General features: G+C 33.7%; 1 protein-coding gene across 1 annotated transcript in view; it reads right to left on the bottom strand.

The window, feature by feature from the left end:
* The window catches only part of nphs1 (NPHS1 adhesion molecule, nephrin), a 177,781-nt gene that overhangs the window by 123,947 nt on the left and 35,044 nt on the right, over window positions 1-18,790 (bottom strand). The window contains exon 5 of the mRNA XM_056473002.1: window positions 13,390-13,512. Coding sequence (XP_056328977.1) covers window positions 13,390-13,512 — 123 coding nt within the window. The remainder of the gene's footprint in view (window positions 1-13,389; window positions 13,513-18,790) is intronic.

The raw sequence follows: 18,790 nt of genomic DNA, 5'->3' as shown, positions 1-18,790 counted from the left end.
TTGAGAATATTTCAGAAACTCCTGATCTACTGGGATTTTCACGCACAACCATCTCTAGGGTTTACAAAGAATGGTCCAAAAAGAGAAAATACCCAGTGAGCGGCAGTTCTGTGGGCACACATGCCTTGTTGATGCCAGAAGTCACAGTAGAATGGCCATACTGGTTCCAGCTGATAGAAAGGCACCAGACCGGTGCTCCCTCTCTGAACACACTATATAGCCAACCTTGAGGCAGATGGGCTACAGCAGCTGAGAACCACACCGGGTGCCTCTCCTGTCAGCTATTAACAGGAAAATGAGGCTACAATTTGCACAGGCTCACCAAAACTGGACAATAGAAGATTGGCTAAACATTGCCTGGTCTAATGAGTCTTGATTTCTGCTTCGACATTTCGATATATTTTCTTGGAACACTTTGGGCCCATTAGTACCAATTGAGCATCGTGTCAACGCCACAGCCTACCTGAGTATTGTTGCTGACCATGTCCATCCCTTTATGACCACAGTGTACCCATCTTCTGATGGCTACTTCCAGCTGGATAACTCACCATGTCAAAGCATGAATCATCTCAGACTGGTTTCTTGAACATGACAATGAGTTCACTGTACTCCAATGGCCTCCACAGTCACCAGATCACAATCCAGTAGAGCTCCTTTGGGATGTAGTGGAACAGGGAATTCGCATCATGGATGTGCAGCCGACAAATCTGCAGCAACTGTGTGATGCTATCATGTCAATATGGACCAAAATCTCTGAGGAATATTTCCAGTACCTTGTTGAATCTATGCCACAAAGGATTAAGGCAGTTCTGAAGGCAAAAGAGGGTCCAACCTGATACTAGTAAGGTGTACTTTAAAAAGTTAGTGTATATATACACCCACACATTTAATAGTTTAGTTATTTTATGCAAAAAAACAATATAATATGTATATATATATATATATATATATATATATATATATATATATATATATATATATATATATATATATATATATATATATATATATATATATATATGTATATATATATATATATATATATATATATATATATATATATATATATATATATATATATATATATATATATATATATATATATATATATATAGTACTGTACTGGGCATATTATAACTAAACTATTAAACAGCAAACTACAACTTTTAAGCCATGTTTTTTATTTATTAATTAATTAAATTAATGTAACTTAATACAACTTAACTCTAAAATTTACATTAATGCAAATTAATAAATTAATGTAGCTTTTAATTTACATTTCTAGAGACACTGCGCTTAAAGACAATAAAAGCAGGAGAGATCTAACCATTAACCTTCCCATTTATCTCAATGGCAGTTTGGCATGCTACCATCATTTCTCACTGGCACTAATATTCAGAAACCTCTCTTTAAAGTCAATCATCTGACCTGTGAATCCCACATAACTAATCTCTTTGGAGCCACAGGAGAAAGAAGGAAACAAGCCAAGTGTTGAACCTCGGGCTTCTCCTGCTTTAAAACCATTAAACCTGCTTTATCATTTGGGGGAAAGCTGTGCTGGAGACTGTTTAGCATTTATATTTAGTCAGAGGCTATGCAGAGAAGCAAACACCTCCGGCTTCAGTGAGGATGTGCGCTTGACTTAATGTGACTGACAATCATATATATGTGGCACAATTCATGACTCAGATGCTGAACGTGGGCGACACAGAGATGCCTGAACAAAGCCCTGATCATGAAGACTCAGCAGTGACTTTCATCAGGATGAGACTCCAGCTGGCAGAGTCACCACACTGCTGGACAGCACAGCCACAATACAGCACACTGTACAATCAGCAGCCTTTCTTTCTTTCTTTCTTTCTTTCTTTCTTTCTTTCTTTCTTTCTTTCTTTCTTTCTTTCTTTCTTTCTTTCTTTCTTTCTTTCTTTCTTTCTTTCTTTCTTTCTTTCTAGCTAGCTAGCTAGCTAGCTATTCATCCACCCATCCATCCATCCATTCACCCAATCATCCTTCATTCTATTTATCATTCTGTCCATCCATCCATCTCTTCCTCCCACCCATTCACATCCATCCATCTATCCATCCATCCATCCATCCACTATTCTATTCCATCCATGCATTGTTTCTTCCCACTTCCCGTTTACCATTATAACTTTTTTCCATCCATCCATCCATCCATCCATCCATCCATGTATTCTTCTATCCATCATTTTATCATTCATTCCATCCATACATTGTTTCTTCCAACTGCCCATTCACCATTCTAACAATTTTTTCACATCCATTCATTATTCTATTCATCCATTATTCCCTCCCCCACCCATTCACCAATTTAACTATTTTTCCATCCATCCATCATTCCATTAATTCATTGTTTCCTCCCCCACTCATTCAGCCTTTAACAATTTTACCATCCATCCATCCATCCATCATTTTATCATTCCTTACATCCATACATTGTTTCTTCCCACTTCCTATCTAAATATCTATCTATATATCTACTGTTTCCTCTCCCACCCATTCATCATTCAACTATTTTTCCATCAATCCATCCATCATTTTATCATTCCCTACATACATACATTGTTTCCTCCCACTTTCCGTTCACAAATTAAACTATTTTCCATCCATCCATCCATCCATCCATCCATCCATCCATCCATCGTTTCCTCCCCCACCCATTCACCATTTAACAATTTTTCCATCCATCAATCCATCCATCCATCGACCTTTCTATCCATCATTTTATCATTCCTTCCATCTATACATTGTTTTTTCCCACTTTTCGTTCACCATTATAACTATTTTTCCATCCATCCATTATTTTATTCCATTCATCCATTGTTTCGGACCCCTACCCATTCACCATTTAACTATTTTTCCATCCATCCATGCATTCTTCAATCCATCATTTTATCATTGCTTCCATCAACACATGTTTTTTTTCCCACTTCTAGTTCACCATTCTAACAGTTTTTTCATCCATTCATTATACCATTTTATCCATCTTCCTTGCTATCATTTCATCTATCCAACATTGTATCATTTCTATCCATCCTTACATTGTTTCTTCCCACTTCCAGTTCACCAATCTAACTTTTTTACATCAATCCATCCATCCATCCATCCATCCATCCATCCATCCATCTATCCATCATTTCATTCCATTTTATTTATCCATTGTTTATTCCCACACCTATTCACCATTTAACTATTTCCCATTCATCTTTCTTTCCATCATTCCATCTTTCCATCAGTACACCATTCCATCCATCAATTGTTTCTTCCCCCACACGTTCACCATTCTAGCTGTTTTTTCTATCCATCTATCATTTTTTCCACCAACCCATTCACCAATGAACTATTTTTCCATCCATCCATCCATCCATATTCCAGCTATTCATCATTTTATCATTCCTTCCATCCATCCATCCATCCACTACACCATTCACTGTTTCTTCCCCCACCCATTCACCATTCTAACTATTTTTATCCACCCACCCATTAACCATTTTACTTTTTTTCATCCATCCATCATTTTATATTCCTTCCTTCAATCCTTCAGTACTTTCATAAGCATTCTTAAACTACATTAATAAAACTTGAAATACTAATAAGATAAACCAATTGTTCTAAAACAAAAAAGTGTTGTTAATGAGTAGCATTTGCCACATATTCAAATATTTTACTGTATGTATCATATTTTAACTCTAAATCATGCTTTTATTTGAAACATAGCTTTATTTATTACTCAACACATTAGTATATCATGTTAGGAATATTAAATGCAATCACATAAAACAAGTGCACCTATGAATGCCTCACATTTATTAAAAGTTCAACAAGAAACATGTTTAGGTTTGTGAAACGCTAACAGTGTTTTGCTAAAATGCCTAGTCGGGATCAAAGGAGAAAAAGGACATGACCGCATTATTGTTCAGGATTATAAGCTGCCACTTGAAGTGACAATCATGGTTATCTTCTGTCTATGTGCGACAAAGAAGAAAAACACAGAGAGAAGCATTGAGAAAGCTTCATGGCAGTGCCTGTAGAGATAGCAATTGATGCTGTGGCCACGCGCTTCGCTTCTAGCAAGCCAAGGGTGATTCATCTTGAATTAGGCCATTATAAAACATATCACATGGACATAGAGAATCCAATTAAGACCCTGCCTCATCTTTTAGTCTCTCACTCTGTCTTTCTCTTCTTTTTTTCTCAGCCTCACCACTCCCCTCTGTAAAGACATTATGCCATTTGGATTGGATTTACTGAGGTAGATTAGAAGCAGACACAGCAAAAATCCAGCCCTGAACGGGTGCGATGGTGAGGTAATGGATGGGGAAATACTGCTGCCTTCAGCACTCGCATTTGCAAACGTCCATTTCAAAACATCATATAAACAAAAATTAGCCTTTAATATTTCAGTTACACATGGCGGCACTAAACAAAGAGAAAAGCAGAGTGGAACGGCAGGCATTTTCCACATAAGCAAAAACACCGCAATCAAATTAATTCGATGAAAGGTCTATTAATCATATAATCACAGGGCCTAAATGAAGGTAAATAAAAGACATTAAACTGGATTATTGTGGCAGATGAGTAAAGCTATGAATAGACACTGCAAAAGTGCCTCCAATAGTCTACATTCTGTTTGTTTTCATTCTATATAATTGAAGATACTGACGCATTCCTGAAACTTTGGAGGAAAAAAACTGCTTAGATGGTAGAATAAAAATGTGTTTGACTGAATATGTTATGGAAAATGTGCTTAAATATGTGTAGAGAAATGTATTACAGGGTGTATATGTGTGTATAAAGTTACTTAATCAGTAATACAAACACACACACTCACCAACCAAGGCTCATTTTAAATATACGTAATCCAATATATATTTCTGGAAAGCGCAAAATACATCAGAAGGAAAGTTTTCGCAAATTCACCAGAGGCCAATGCTTTTTAAGATCCCAAATTTCTCTCGCGAGTGCCATTCGCACCTGCCTGTCTCGCGTAAATCCACCAGAGGCTGCTGTCAACTGACTGATCGACTGACCCACCCTCCTCCTTCCCTCAACCCAACCTATAGTGCTTTCAAAAGCGCCGAATGACCCGATCACTCTCTTCCCTAAACCCAACTAATAGTGTTTTCAAATGCAATCCAAAAAGAAATGCCCTTGCGGCAGCCTGATTTTAACCACGTTTTCAGATTTCGCCAAATTCTCACCCTGTTATTTACTTGTTTGTTTTATTTTTTGGCATTTGTTTTTGTCTTACCTGCTTTCTAGAACCGTTCTCAACCAGAATCGAACCCCATTGTCGAGGTCCACTCTGCTCTACTTCACAAGTTTGCCGTCGTACGCGGCGAGACACTGGACAAACTGGTTACAGCAGAAAAGCCATCCATACGTGGTTAGCTGGTAAGTGTGAAAAGGAACAGCGTCATACCGCTCTGTTGTGTTCGTTTTATAAACTAAATGCAGCCATACATCCCTCTGGCTACATAATTCATGATCTCCAGAAATGTATATACAAGTACATTTTCAGAATGAGCCTATCACAGATCTCAAATCTGATTACATATATTCACATATTTAATGACAACAGCACTCCTCTAACCAATTCACCATTGAATCATAATTGTTTATACTTAAAATATGCCGTTGATTTTTTTGGTGAGTGTCTGTCTGAAAACAAATTTGGTCAATTTCAGATATGTGAGTTAAAGTGCCTTTTCATCATACTCATACCCTGCCAAAAGCAGCCTTACCATGGACAGTTCTTCTGGAATCTGATTGTATGTCTAAATAGTGGCGAACCATTAAATATAATTAGTTTTGAGTATATTCAATGGTAATATTTGGTCTCAACCATCTGTTATTTGTTTCAGAGTAAATAGATTTGAGTGAGTCCAACATATGTTCTATAAATTTGAATAAATTAAATGTTATGTAAACATTTGGCCACTGTTTTTTTTTTTTTAGACTGATCCTGATCTTTGTACTTTAATGTTTGTTCATACCATGACATGTTTATCGCCTCATGACTAAACAAATGGTGCGTGTATAACCATGCACATGCCAATACGGTAAATGGCAAAAAACATCTCATGTTCATCAAAGTTCCTGAAAGCAAAGAAGGTCAAGGTGCTGTAGGATTGGCCAGCCCAGTCACCAGACATGAACATTATTGAGCATCTCTGGGGTAAGATGAAGTGGGAGGCATTGAAGATGAATCCAAAGATTCTTAATGAACTCTGGGAGTCCTGCAAGAATGCTTTCTTTGCCTTTTCAGATGACTTTCAGAGATGTATGGATGCAGTCCTCCAATCTCATGGGATTTATACACAATATTCATTCTTTTTCCACTGCACCATGACTTTATATTCTATACTGTACATTATTTCTGTTAAGTGACAAGACTTTTGTCTGAGCAAAGTCAGACCTTACTGTCCTAATGAAATAATTAAAAATCAAGGAATGATCATATTTTATTTTGCTAAAATAAGTGTAATTTAGAGGCCTTTGCCTTTCATATAATCCACTTCTGACACCAAATGATCAAACAGAAGTCAACTTACTATTTATTGTTGTAGGCAACAAGACTTTTGTCAGGTAGTTAGTATATTAATATTACATATTAATATTATTATATTATTGTCAGGTATTCTTATATTATGTATATTCAGTATTATATGTTTGAATGTTATTTTGAAGGTGTTAAATTGACAGCCCTATTAAACATACAAGCACAATATGAACCCATCTGTTGAATGTGATAAACGCGTGACTGAAGCCTGCTGCTGTTGATTCGTCAGCATGTGTGTGTGTGTCTTTTTCTAAGTGTGTGAAACTGAGATTCTGTTACACCCATAACTATCTTCACTGTCTTGTCCTTTCTCTATTTCATTGCTGTCAATAAAACCTGCTGCCTTCCCAGGAAAAAGAAAAGCAGTCACCACAGCAACCGCCCTGTGTCTCACACACACATACACCCTCACTCGCTCTTCTCACACACACATACACACAAATGGACACACAAACAAATGCACACGCAGACACACACACCAACACACACGCGCACGCACGTCTCTGGGACAGAAGAGGAAGTGAATGCTTGATGACTGCTGAAGAAAAGGGGCTTTCAAGACCCCCTGCCTCAATCATATGGGCCGCTCCACCGCAGGAGGCAGGAGAGACGGAAGAAAAGCCAAAGACTGAGACTCCAAAAGGGATTGAGTAAAAGATGGATAGATAGACAGAAAAGAAAAGAGAGAGAACGTGTGGAACAGGAAGGATTGTATATGTATTCCTGTGTGTGAGTGAGAGAGAAGTGCAGAAAATGAAGAAACGGAGCAGTGAGTTCAGACGTCACACACACACACACACACACACACACACACACACACACCGCAAATTAATCTGAAAGGATACAGTATGTTACGCAAATAATAATATACGAATAAATGCATGAATACATCCCTAAATTATGAAAAGTGATGGAATCACAAAGTTTAAGGTGGATTTACAGGAACAGTTTACATGCAAAGTATTATTCTGTCATTTTGCATCCTAATGTTAGCTTTTTTAAAGTAAAATAACTAAATGTTTCTAAATAACATACAACTTTTTGGAGTGACTGAGCATTACTTTGAAGCAGTGCAACAGTCATTATAATGAACTCAGGCTCATTAGGGATACGTACCTCTGTATACACTTCTGGAGAGTCAGTCAGTCAGTCTTTATTCATTTCCTGAAGGAAATTTAGTTGCAGCATACAAGCATGTCACACATAACACACATAACACATTGTACAACACAAATCTACCCTAAATTTAAAAACTTTACAGCTGAGGGGATGAATGAAAGTTTAAACTAATTTTACTAATATGAGTCCTGTATCAAACCTTAGAAGGGAGAAGATAAAACTCGTGGTGCATAGGATGGGAATCATCTAACAGAAAACTCTGAGTTTTACTCAAAACTTGTGTATGGTATAACTGAGCCATGGTCATCGGTTTTCTCTCTGTTATTTTTCCTCCTAGGTTCACAATTTTCTCCAAACAACTCTTACTTTTCACATTTAGAGAATTGAACCAACAAAGCAAAGAAAAGATAACAGTGACTGAATGTGTGTAAAACATGCACATAAGGGGTTTATCTATATTAAAAGATCTTAATTTCTGTAAGCAGTATAGTCTTTGTTGCCCCTACTTACACAACATTTTAGTACAGAAAAGGACAATTTATTATCTAAAACAGTTCCCAAATACTTATACTGATCGACACTCTCAACACCCACTCTATTAATACTTATTTGCTTACGCTTAATCAGTCTTCTCTTAGAATTAAAAACAATAGAGCCAAATACTTCCCAGGAGGTACGTCTTTTTGCAGTTTTTGTATTCGCGAATCCACCAAAGGCCGCTGTATATGCTTTTTCAGAGCTCAAATTTATCTCACGAGTGCCATTAGTGGCTGCTGGTTTCGCATACATCCACCAGAGGCCGCTGTCGACTGACTGACTGACCAACGATAACCTCACCCACCTCCTTCCCTAAACCCAACCGACAGTGTTTTCAAAAGCAATCCAGAAAAAGAAAAACCCTAGCTTTATTTTTACCACGTTTTCAGATCTTACCATGTTCCCACCTTGTTATTTACTTGATTATTTTATTTTGCCTTTTGTTTTACCTGCTTTCTGGAAACTTTCTAAGCCAGACCCAAACCCAGTCATCGCAGTCAACTCCTCTCTGTGTCTCAAGTCCACCGACTTGGTGAGCCAATGAACAAACTGGTAACAACAGAAAAGCCGTCCACATGGAGGTAAGCGGTCAGGCTTACCTCTGGGTACATAATACCTCAGGCTACATAATTCGCGCTCTCCAGAAATGTATATGAGGTACGTTTATACAATGAGCCTGTGTTGCAACCACTTTGTGTGAGAAACAAATTATTCAGTATTATAATCTTCCTTTCTGCACATTTAGTTTAATTTATTATTTAAATGTTATTAATTATTTCTAATAGATAAAAATATCCTTAACATTATTAAAACTTCTAAGCTGCGTTAAAAACATGTTTAAAAATATGGTACCAAAACATGTTAGGACATTATTATAATTGCAACAAGAATTATTTTTATTGGGAGAAAAATCATAATAGGTAACAATATAGAGTTAGGGCTTGACTGATGCTTTTATAAACATTCAGTACATAATATGTGAATATTTAGATTGCAATTAAATATATCGCTTATAATTTTGTTATTTGATAAAAATCTGAAAATGAAAATGAAAAGATAAACACACAAAATTGTTAAAATCAATACACCTAAAATGAAAAAGTCAGATAATACAGGTTGAAAATTATAAGCACTTAAAATATTTTTGGTAAGTTAACTTATAATGAATTGCTCAGATGTTAAGAAAAGTGTATTAATGATATAGTAATGTAAATATAAATGTAAATGATCTAATAATGTAAATAATTATAAGTGAAGTAAAATAATTAAAAATAAAACCTAAATCTAAAACTGTATTTAATTAAAATGGTGGAACTTAAAAAACGCAAATAAAATAATAAATGATGTTAAAAACATTCAAACTACAGAAAAAAGACATTTTTGACACAACATAATTAACACAACTACAAACAGAAATAAATAAATTAAAATATTATCATATACAGTTGAAGTCAGAATTATTAGCCCCCCTTTGATTTTTTTTCTTTTTTTTATATTTCTAAAATGATGTTGAACAGATTAAAGAAATGTTCACAGTATGTCTGATAATATTTTTTCATCTGGAGAAAGTCTTATTTGTTAGAATGAAAGCAGTTTAGAATGGCTAGAATGAAAGCAGTTTAAAAAATTATGAACCAAAATTAGGTCAAAATTATTAGCCCCTTTAAGCTCATTGTTTTCCGACTGTCTACAGAACAAACCATTGTTATACAATATATAACTCTAATAACCCTAACAACCCTAATAACCCTAACCTGCCTAGGTAACCTAGTTAAGCCTTTAAATGTCACTTTAAGCTGTATAGAAGTGTTTTGAAAAATATCAAGTAAAATATTATTTACTGTCATCGTGGCAAAGATAAAATAAATCAGTTATTAGAAATGAGTTATTAAAACTATCATGTTTAGAAATGTGTTCAAAATATATACATATTTTATACAAATATATATATTTCTATAAACAGGGGGCTAATAATTCTGACTTCAACTGTGTGTGTGTATTAATATATATATATATATATATATATATATATATATATATATATATATATATATATATATATATATATATATAGCTATTAATAAAAACTACAATAGTAATTTAATGACTGTTGGGTCACGGTAGTTGTAGATTTAAAAACTGACTCAATGATCCAATCTGAGCAGTTGTTAAGTTAGTGAGTCGCTGAATCTGTCTTCCGGTCATGTCCAAATCAAAACGAGTCAAGAACGATTGAGTAATAACATCCTCAGGGCTCGAGTGCTTAAGGAATTGACATGTTGAAACGGCTCCAAAGATCCTCAAATTGAACTCTGATTGGAAAGAAGACCTGCACAGAATTGAACCAATAACTACCAGCATCTTTCACTGAAATCAATTTGACACAAAGTCAAACTGCTTCGCTCTGATGTCTTATGAATTTCCTTCAGGTATTCTCAAGGGCGATTCGGCCTCGTAGGTTCACACAATACAAAGAGAATCGCAGCCAAGTCACAAACCGATATATTGGACTGACCCCAAAAACAAACAAACCAAAAAAAAAGCTCTACTTTGACAAAAAGTGAAACTTTATTTATTTATTTAGTTTGTTCTTTCCAAATTATTGTTTCTCTCAGTAAAACAGCAGCATCTGACTACCTTCAGGAATGTTTCTAGAGTATGTTTGTGGTATATAATTACAACTAAATGAATGAATAAATAAATAGATAGATAAACAAACAAAGACAAAGATGAGTTATTATTTTGCCAATTATTATTATTATAATTATTAATATTATTATTAGTAGTAGTAGTATTACTGTTATTGTCATCATCATCATCAATAATAATAATAATAATAATAAGAATAAGAATAAGAATAAGAAGAAGAAGAAGAAGAAGAAGAAGAAGAAGAAGAAGATTAATTAATATTATTTTATAATAATTAAAGGTTTTTCAATATAATGTATACTAAAACAACTATTTAATAATAGTAATTATTTAAGATTTAACATAATATTTAGATTTATTAAATACATTTTTCATCATTTATATACATAATTATTGTTAATAAAATTATTTTTGTTGTATATATATATATATTTTTTTTTTTTTTCAAATTATTATCTTTCTCTCTAAAACAAAAGCAGCACTTGATCACTGTCATAATTCATTGTACAGCAAAAGACAAAACAAATACTGGATAAGTAATAAAAATATTATTATTTTAGAAAAAAAAATATATATATATATATATATATATATTTATTTATATTTAAAAAAAATTTAAACACTATTTATTTATTTAGTTAGTTAGTTATTCTTTCCAAATCACGGTTTCTCACAGTAAAACAGCAGAGTTTGATACCTTCATAAGTGTTTCTAGAGTATGTTTCTATTTAACAATTAAAAATAAATAAATGCATGAATAAATAGAGATATAAAAATAACAATAAATAATAAAACAAACTAATGAAAATAAGTTGACACCAAAGGACAAACATCAATTATTATTATCCTAATAATACTAATACTACTACTACTAATAATAATACTATTAACAATAATAATAATAATAATTATTATTACATCAATAATATTTATAACAGCAACAACAACAACAATAATTATTATTATTATTATTATTATTATTATTATGACATCAATAACCACAATAATAACAATAATAATATTAATTATTATTATTATTATTATTATTATTATTGTTATTTATGTTCCATTTATTTTATAATAATTTAAACATATTATTGTATAATTTATCCTAAAAAAAATATTTATTTATTTGTTTAAAAAAATCGTTTTGTTTATATTTTCCAAACATTTTACAATAATGCATATGTTTATAACTATTTATAATCATATGATAATCTATATTTGTAATTATTTTTTATCCCACTTGTTTAAAAAGTGCAACTTTTTCTAAATATTCATTTCTCTCTCTAAAGCAGCACTTACATTTATCACCTTTATAATATTTCCTCCAGCAAAGGACAAAGCAAAACCCATCTGGACATATTACATTTCACCATACAGTTAAAAAAAGAAACCAATTTAGCAAAAGTCAAAGTAAGATTAATTATTATTATTATTAATATAATAATAATAATTATTATTATTATTATTATTAAAATAATAATAATAATAATAATAATAATAATTATTATTATTATTATTATTACCAATAATAATAATAATAATAATAATAATAATAATAATAATAATAATAATAATAATAAATATAATAATAATTATTATTTTTTTTTATTATTATTATCATTATTATCATCCATATTTTATTTTCCATTTATTTTATAATAATTAAAATGTATTTTTTACATAATTTATCAAAAATTATGTATATAATCATTTTAAAAAGTATATTTTTATTTATATTTTCCAGACATTTTACAATAATACATCCGTTTGTAACAGTTTATATATTATGTATAATTATTATAATTATAATTATAGTATAATATTGTGATCATCTATATTTATAATAATTTTTTATTCCACTTTTTTAAAAAGTGCAACTTATTTTCATGAATATTCCATATTATTCCATATGATTATATATTCATCCAAATATTCATTTCTCTCTCTAAAGCAGCACTTACATTTATCACCTTTATAATATTTCCTCCAGCAAAGGACAAAGCAAAACCCATCTGGACATATTACATTTCACCATACAGTTAAAAAAAGAAACCAATTTAGAAGAAAAAAGTTATCACCCACAAGCAGGAGGATCTCTCTTCCGCTCAAGTAGTTCACTCAGGTAAGCCTCAGATGTTGCCTGCTATAAGTGCCCTATCCTCGGTGGCCAAGTGCGCTAACTAATTGGCCACATCACTAATGCGCGCTATCAGCCCTGTCATACACCTGTGACCAATGGGACTTTATCTGAAGCCGAGCACAAGGGATTCTCCAGCACACTGCACACAAACTCCTCGGCTCATTAGTACCCTGAATGTGGCGATGGTGACAGGTTTAGGTTTGCCATCGCGTGTCACCTTTTCAATGCGTGCGCAGCCATTAGCGGCCTTGGTTGAGCTATCTGTCATGGCTAAAGTTGTCCCATGTGCTTCTTTTTTTCCCCATTTGCACCCTCGCCTGCTTTACTCGGTGGTAAAAGATGAAAGTTTGCTTACTCTGCACATTGAGCCAGACTGTACGGGACACAATGGAGCGGCTGCTCTCAGACCGACCCACTTGGCACTCGTAGGGGCCGTCGTCTTCTAATGTCGCGTCCAGAATTTGAAGATGGTACTGGCCTGTTAGGAAATGGGAAGAAAGGAACGTGGCACAATTGTTATGTTTCAATAGCTGTGTTTCCAGCCATGCACATTCTGGAATAACAAATGCATAATAGAAATGCCGAAATGTGCATGAATTTAGAAAAAGAAAAATGTATGCACACAACTGAGTTGGATCAACGTTTTATCCCATATGACAAAATGCACAGAAAAATACAATGGAAACATATATACTGAATAAATTAGCATAACAAAATTCTAAATATGCATTTAGGATTGCTTATTGTTGACTTATTGCTATTATATTGACCAAGGGCCGAGGTTTGCACTTGACATTGGTGGGGATGGGTGAATAGCTATAAATTATTCAACTGGTCCTTAAAAAAGGAGCTCCTTATGTCCACCTTTGTTTGCAGCCGCCATTCTAACTTGCGTGTCACACACCTTCACACACCTTATTCTTGCACGGGAAATTCACCTGCACAATTTTGGTGCTCGCTGTTTGTATCTGTGTAGAGGCCGCTACAGCCTCTCATGTGACAGCAGTGTGTTTCGGGGGCAGTGCGACCCGAGGAGAGAACGTGATTTAACCCTTTCTGGATGTCTAGTTTAATATTGACAGCTCGATTTTATAAAAGTGAATTAAATTATTTGTGGGGACATTTTAATAGTTGGCGGATATTGGAGGGACATTATTGGCTGTCCCCTCCATACACCCTAAATCTATGTCTCTGATATTGACATTGTTCACAGAGACAATAGAACTAGAACACACTACCTGGCAAAGTCTTGTCGCCTATCCAAGGTTTTGGAACAACAAATATTAACCTGATTTCTAGTTGATCATTTGGTATCAGAAGTGACTTAAATGAAAGGCAAAGGCCTCTAGATTACGCTTATTTTACCAAAATAAAATATTATTAATTATTTAATTAAGACAGTAAGGTCTGACTTTGCTGAGACAAAAGTCTTGTCACTTAACAGAAATAATGTCCAGTATAGAATATAAAGTCACATTGCAGCAGAAAAATTATTAAAATTGTGTATGACTCCCATGAGCTTGGAGGACTGCATCCATACATCTCTGCGATGACTCAAATCACTTATTAATAAAGTCATCTGGAATGGCAAAGAAAGTGTTCTTGCAGAACTCCCAGAGTTCATCAAGATTCTTTAGATTCATTTGTAATGTAATGGGCAGCACAAATGTCTTGATACCTCAGGCTGTTGATGTTGCCATCCACTCTGCAGATCTCTCGAACGCCCCTATACTGAATGTAACCCCAAACCATGATTTTTCCTTCACCAAACTTGACTGATTTCTATGATAATATTGGGTCCATGCGGCTTCCAATAGGTCTTCTGCAGTATTTGTAATGATTGGGATACAGTTCAACAGATGAAGAATACCTTCTGCCACTTTTCAAAATGATCAACTAGAAGTCAAGTTATTAGAGTTGATTGGTTGGAGAGTTACATCAGACTTAGGGTAGAGCGGGGCACAAAGTAACACTTTTTGGTTTTGGTCAAATAACGAACAAAGTAATGGGGTTAGACAAACCCTATTTGTTTTAACAACAACATACAAGCCTCTCCTACAAATGAGCACTGAAATTATGATCACCGGACTTATGGTTTCTGTGCAGTATTGCCAAAAGTGCCAGGAGTAAAAATTTTACTATTTAGCCCACCTGCGGGGCAAGTTGTAACAGACAGAGGATTAGTTGTAACACATGCTTATAAAGGCAGATTTCACACAGTTAATTTAATTGAGTTTACTTTAAATAGTAGCTACATTTCCCCAGTTATTGCCTCATTTCTTTTTTACTCTACATAGCACAGTATGTTTATGTATTTATTTGTTTATTGGATAACACATTTGAATCTATTTGCATTATTATCCGTTTATCCATTATTATACAATGCATTATATTGTCACAATCCATCTAGGTCACTTTCTGTAGAGCTGACCTTACTTGGGGCCCTTTTTGTTTGTAGACCAGGGTTAAAATATTGCAGAGTCCATGCTTTTATGAACGTAGGCCCTAATCTTTGGCCAGTATCATCACTCTCCTCTTTGTAATTAAAACATTAAACACATTAGATTCTAAATAAATAAACACTGAATGAATAAGTCCTTGCCAAATAATTGAGTATTTCAATGACTAAAATATTGAATATTCCAATTAGTGTTGTGCCTTTAATTATTTGACTTTAATTCTATAAATAAATATGAACAAACACACACGAATGAAAGAACAAACAAACGAATCAATCAAAATAACATTCCAAATAAGTGTTGTGACAATCATAAAATAATAAAATAAATAATAACAAACATTAACGAATTAACGAATGAACAAACGAACAAATTAATGAACAAACGAATTAATGAACAAACAAACAAGCAAAAAAACAAACAAACAAACAAACAAATCAATGAATCAATGACTACAACATTGAATATTCCAAATTAGTGTTGTGCCATTAATCATTTGACTTATATCTATAAATAAATATGAACAAACACATACGAACGAAAGAACGAATGAATCAATCAAAATAACATTCCAAATTAGTGTTGTGACAATCATAAAATAATTAAATAATAACAAACGAACGAACAAATAAACAAACAAACAAACAAACAAACAAACCAATGAATCAATGACTAGGACATTGAATATTCCAAATTAGTGTTGTGCCATTAATTATTTTCCTTATTTCTATAAATAAATATGAACAAACACATACGAACGAAAGAACGAATTAACCAAATGAACAAATCAATCAAAATAACTTTCCAAATTAGTGTTGTGACAACCATAATATAATTAATTAAATAATAACAAACATGAACGAATGAACAAACAAATGAATGAACAAACGAACAAATGAATGAACAAACAAACAAACAAACAAACAAACAAACAAACAAACAAACAAACCAATGAATCAATGACTACAACATTGAATAATCAAAATTAGTGTTGTACCATGAATTATTTGACTTATATCTATAAATAAATATGAACAAACACACACGAACGAAAGAACGAACAAACGAATCAATCAAAATAACTTTTCCAAATTAGTGTTGTGACAATCATAATATAATTAAATAAAATAATAACGAACATGAACGAATGAACAAACGAACGAACGAACAAACAAACAAATCAATCAATGACTTCAATATTGAATATTCCAAATTAGTGTTGTGACATTACTTATATAAATATAATAACATAATCAATCAATGACTATCAATTAAACACCATACTAGTGTTGTGGATTGACGCTGAATGACTTAGTCCTTGCCAAATAATAGAGTAACTATTAAACACCCACAGTTTAACAACATTAATACCGCTTTTTGTAAACCGACAGTTTTACACAACACAGAATATTCCATGAACGTATGCATTGATATATTGGGTTATTTAAACGCTGATTCCCACCATTTACACAAGTGTGCTGATTTGGCATATTCAAACGCTTCTTGAAACCCACTTTTAACTAGCAGCAAACAAATCGGAGCAAAGAATTCACAACTGTCAAATGGCAGAGCTAAATTTGCATGCAATCTCAAATTAACAGTCCCAATTAGCTACGAGCGCAGCGGAGAGAACAACGTGATTCATTCTATTTGATGCAGCTCTTCAACATCATTCCTTTGTGTGCAAGATGCTTGTTATTTACTAGCAGAATATTGTGCCACCAAGGGGTTGTTTGTTCAACTACCATTCTGCCAGGATTAATGGCTGCTCCGCCGAAGTTTATGCAAGCTGTTCGAGCTTTGAACATTTTTCTTTCCCCCTCTTTTCCTTCTCTCCTCCCCTCCGAAGAAAACTAACATGCAGAAAATAGTATCCTGATATGACAACTTCCAGCGCTGAAAAAAGGAGGTGTCAGCCAGGATGGCAGGATAATTAACACCAACCAGCAGCAATTTTCAGATCTATGTGATCATAGAAGGAAAGGAAACCACTTTCAAATCATTAATGATTTTCCACTCTCTTGAAATTGCACTGGGTACAGGCTGCCGCGGTGTTGCAGTTCAGGGTGTTTGCGAGCGCATGTTTGAAGAAGTCCAATAATTATCCCTCTGACAAGCAATATGAAACGCTGACGGGGACTCTGGCCGTTCTCTCACTCATTTCCTTTAGCGTGTGTGCGTGCGAACCGATTGCTTGTCATGCCGCTTGTGAGGATACATGTCTGCGTATCAGTAGATTAAGGTTGGCAGGGTTAACATTAAAGATGCTTTCAGTGTGTCTTTTTATGATATCATTTGTCCCCTACATGGCACTCTTTATCCGTCATGCTATCAATGCCTGCTGGCGCTAGCGCTAACATTGAGTAGCGTAAGCATTTTTAAAGCATTTCTACTTGCATTTGGCACAAACTGCCTCTCTTTCTAGGCCGTAGAGCAGCTTTTGTTCTCCACAAAGAGGAGCAGATGCTCGGGACTTGTTTAGTATTGTCTTTTAATTGGCTTTTTTTATATACACAGTGCGCACTGGCCAGGCATTATAGGTTATTCCCTACCGCATAATAATCCCAATTTACTCTCAATGGACATTAAAAATAGGAGTAATTCAGAGCTGATTTTATCTTTATGTTTAATTTTTTGGAAAGGAACGAAGGGGTGGGGGGGGGGTTTGGAGTCCTCACTCAAGAAAAGCCTAATTTCTTAAATCTGTCTCCGGTGCTTAAATTAGAAGCCCTTTGATAGCATCTCGCTAAGCTGTTTTTAAGAGAGCTGAGCGCATTTTGATGAGGAAGGCTGCATCTGAACTAGAAACTGAGACTGAGGCATGAGCAAAACATTTTCTAATGATTCATACTAATAGTCTTTCACGCTGCAGAAAAAAACAACAACAACAACACTTTTTTATCCCTAATTTATCATTTCTCAAACACTCCAGAGAATTTTCTCAGGATTACAATAAATTAACGGTAATATCATAATGTCATGAACATCTTATGAAATCTAATAAAAAAAACAGTGAATGAATAAGTGAAGTGAATAAATCAAGAAATTAATCAATTAATCAATCAAATAATGCATATTCCAAATTAGTGTTTTGACATTCATTATATAACTAAATAACCACTCACGACCATGAATAAACGAATGAACAAACAAACAAACAAACCAATCAATCAAATATTCCAAATTAGTGTTATGACATTGATTATATAATTATAGTTACTTAAATATATAATAACAAACATGAATGAATGAATGAACAAAAAAAGAACTAACCAATCAATCAAAATAACATTCCAA

The sequence above is a fragment of the Danio aesculapii genome, chromosome 15 (genome assembly GCF_903798145.1).
Source record: "Danio aesculapii chromosome 15, fDanAes4.1, whole genome shotgun sequence".
Classification (NCBI taxonomy): Eukaryota; Metazoa; Chordata; class Actinopteri; order Cypriniformes; family Danionidae; genus Danio; species Danio aesculapii.
Note: the sequence above shows the minus strand (reverse complement) of the source record. Positions and strands in the feature narration are given on the sequence as shown.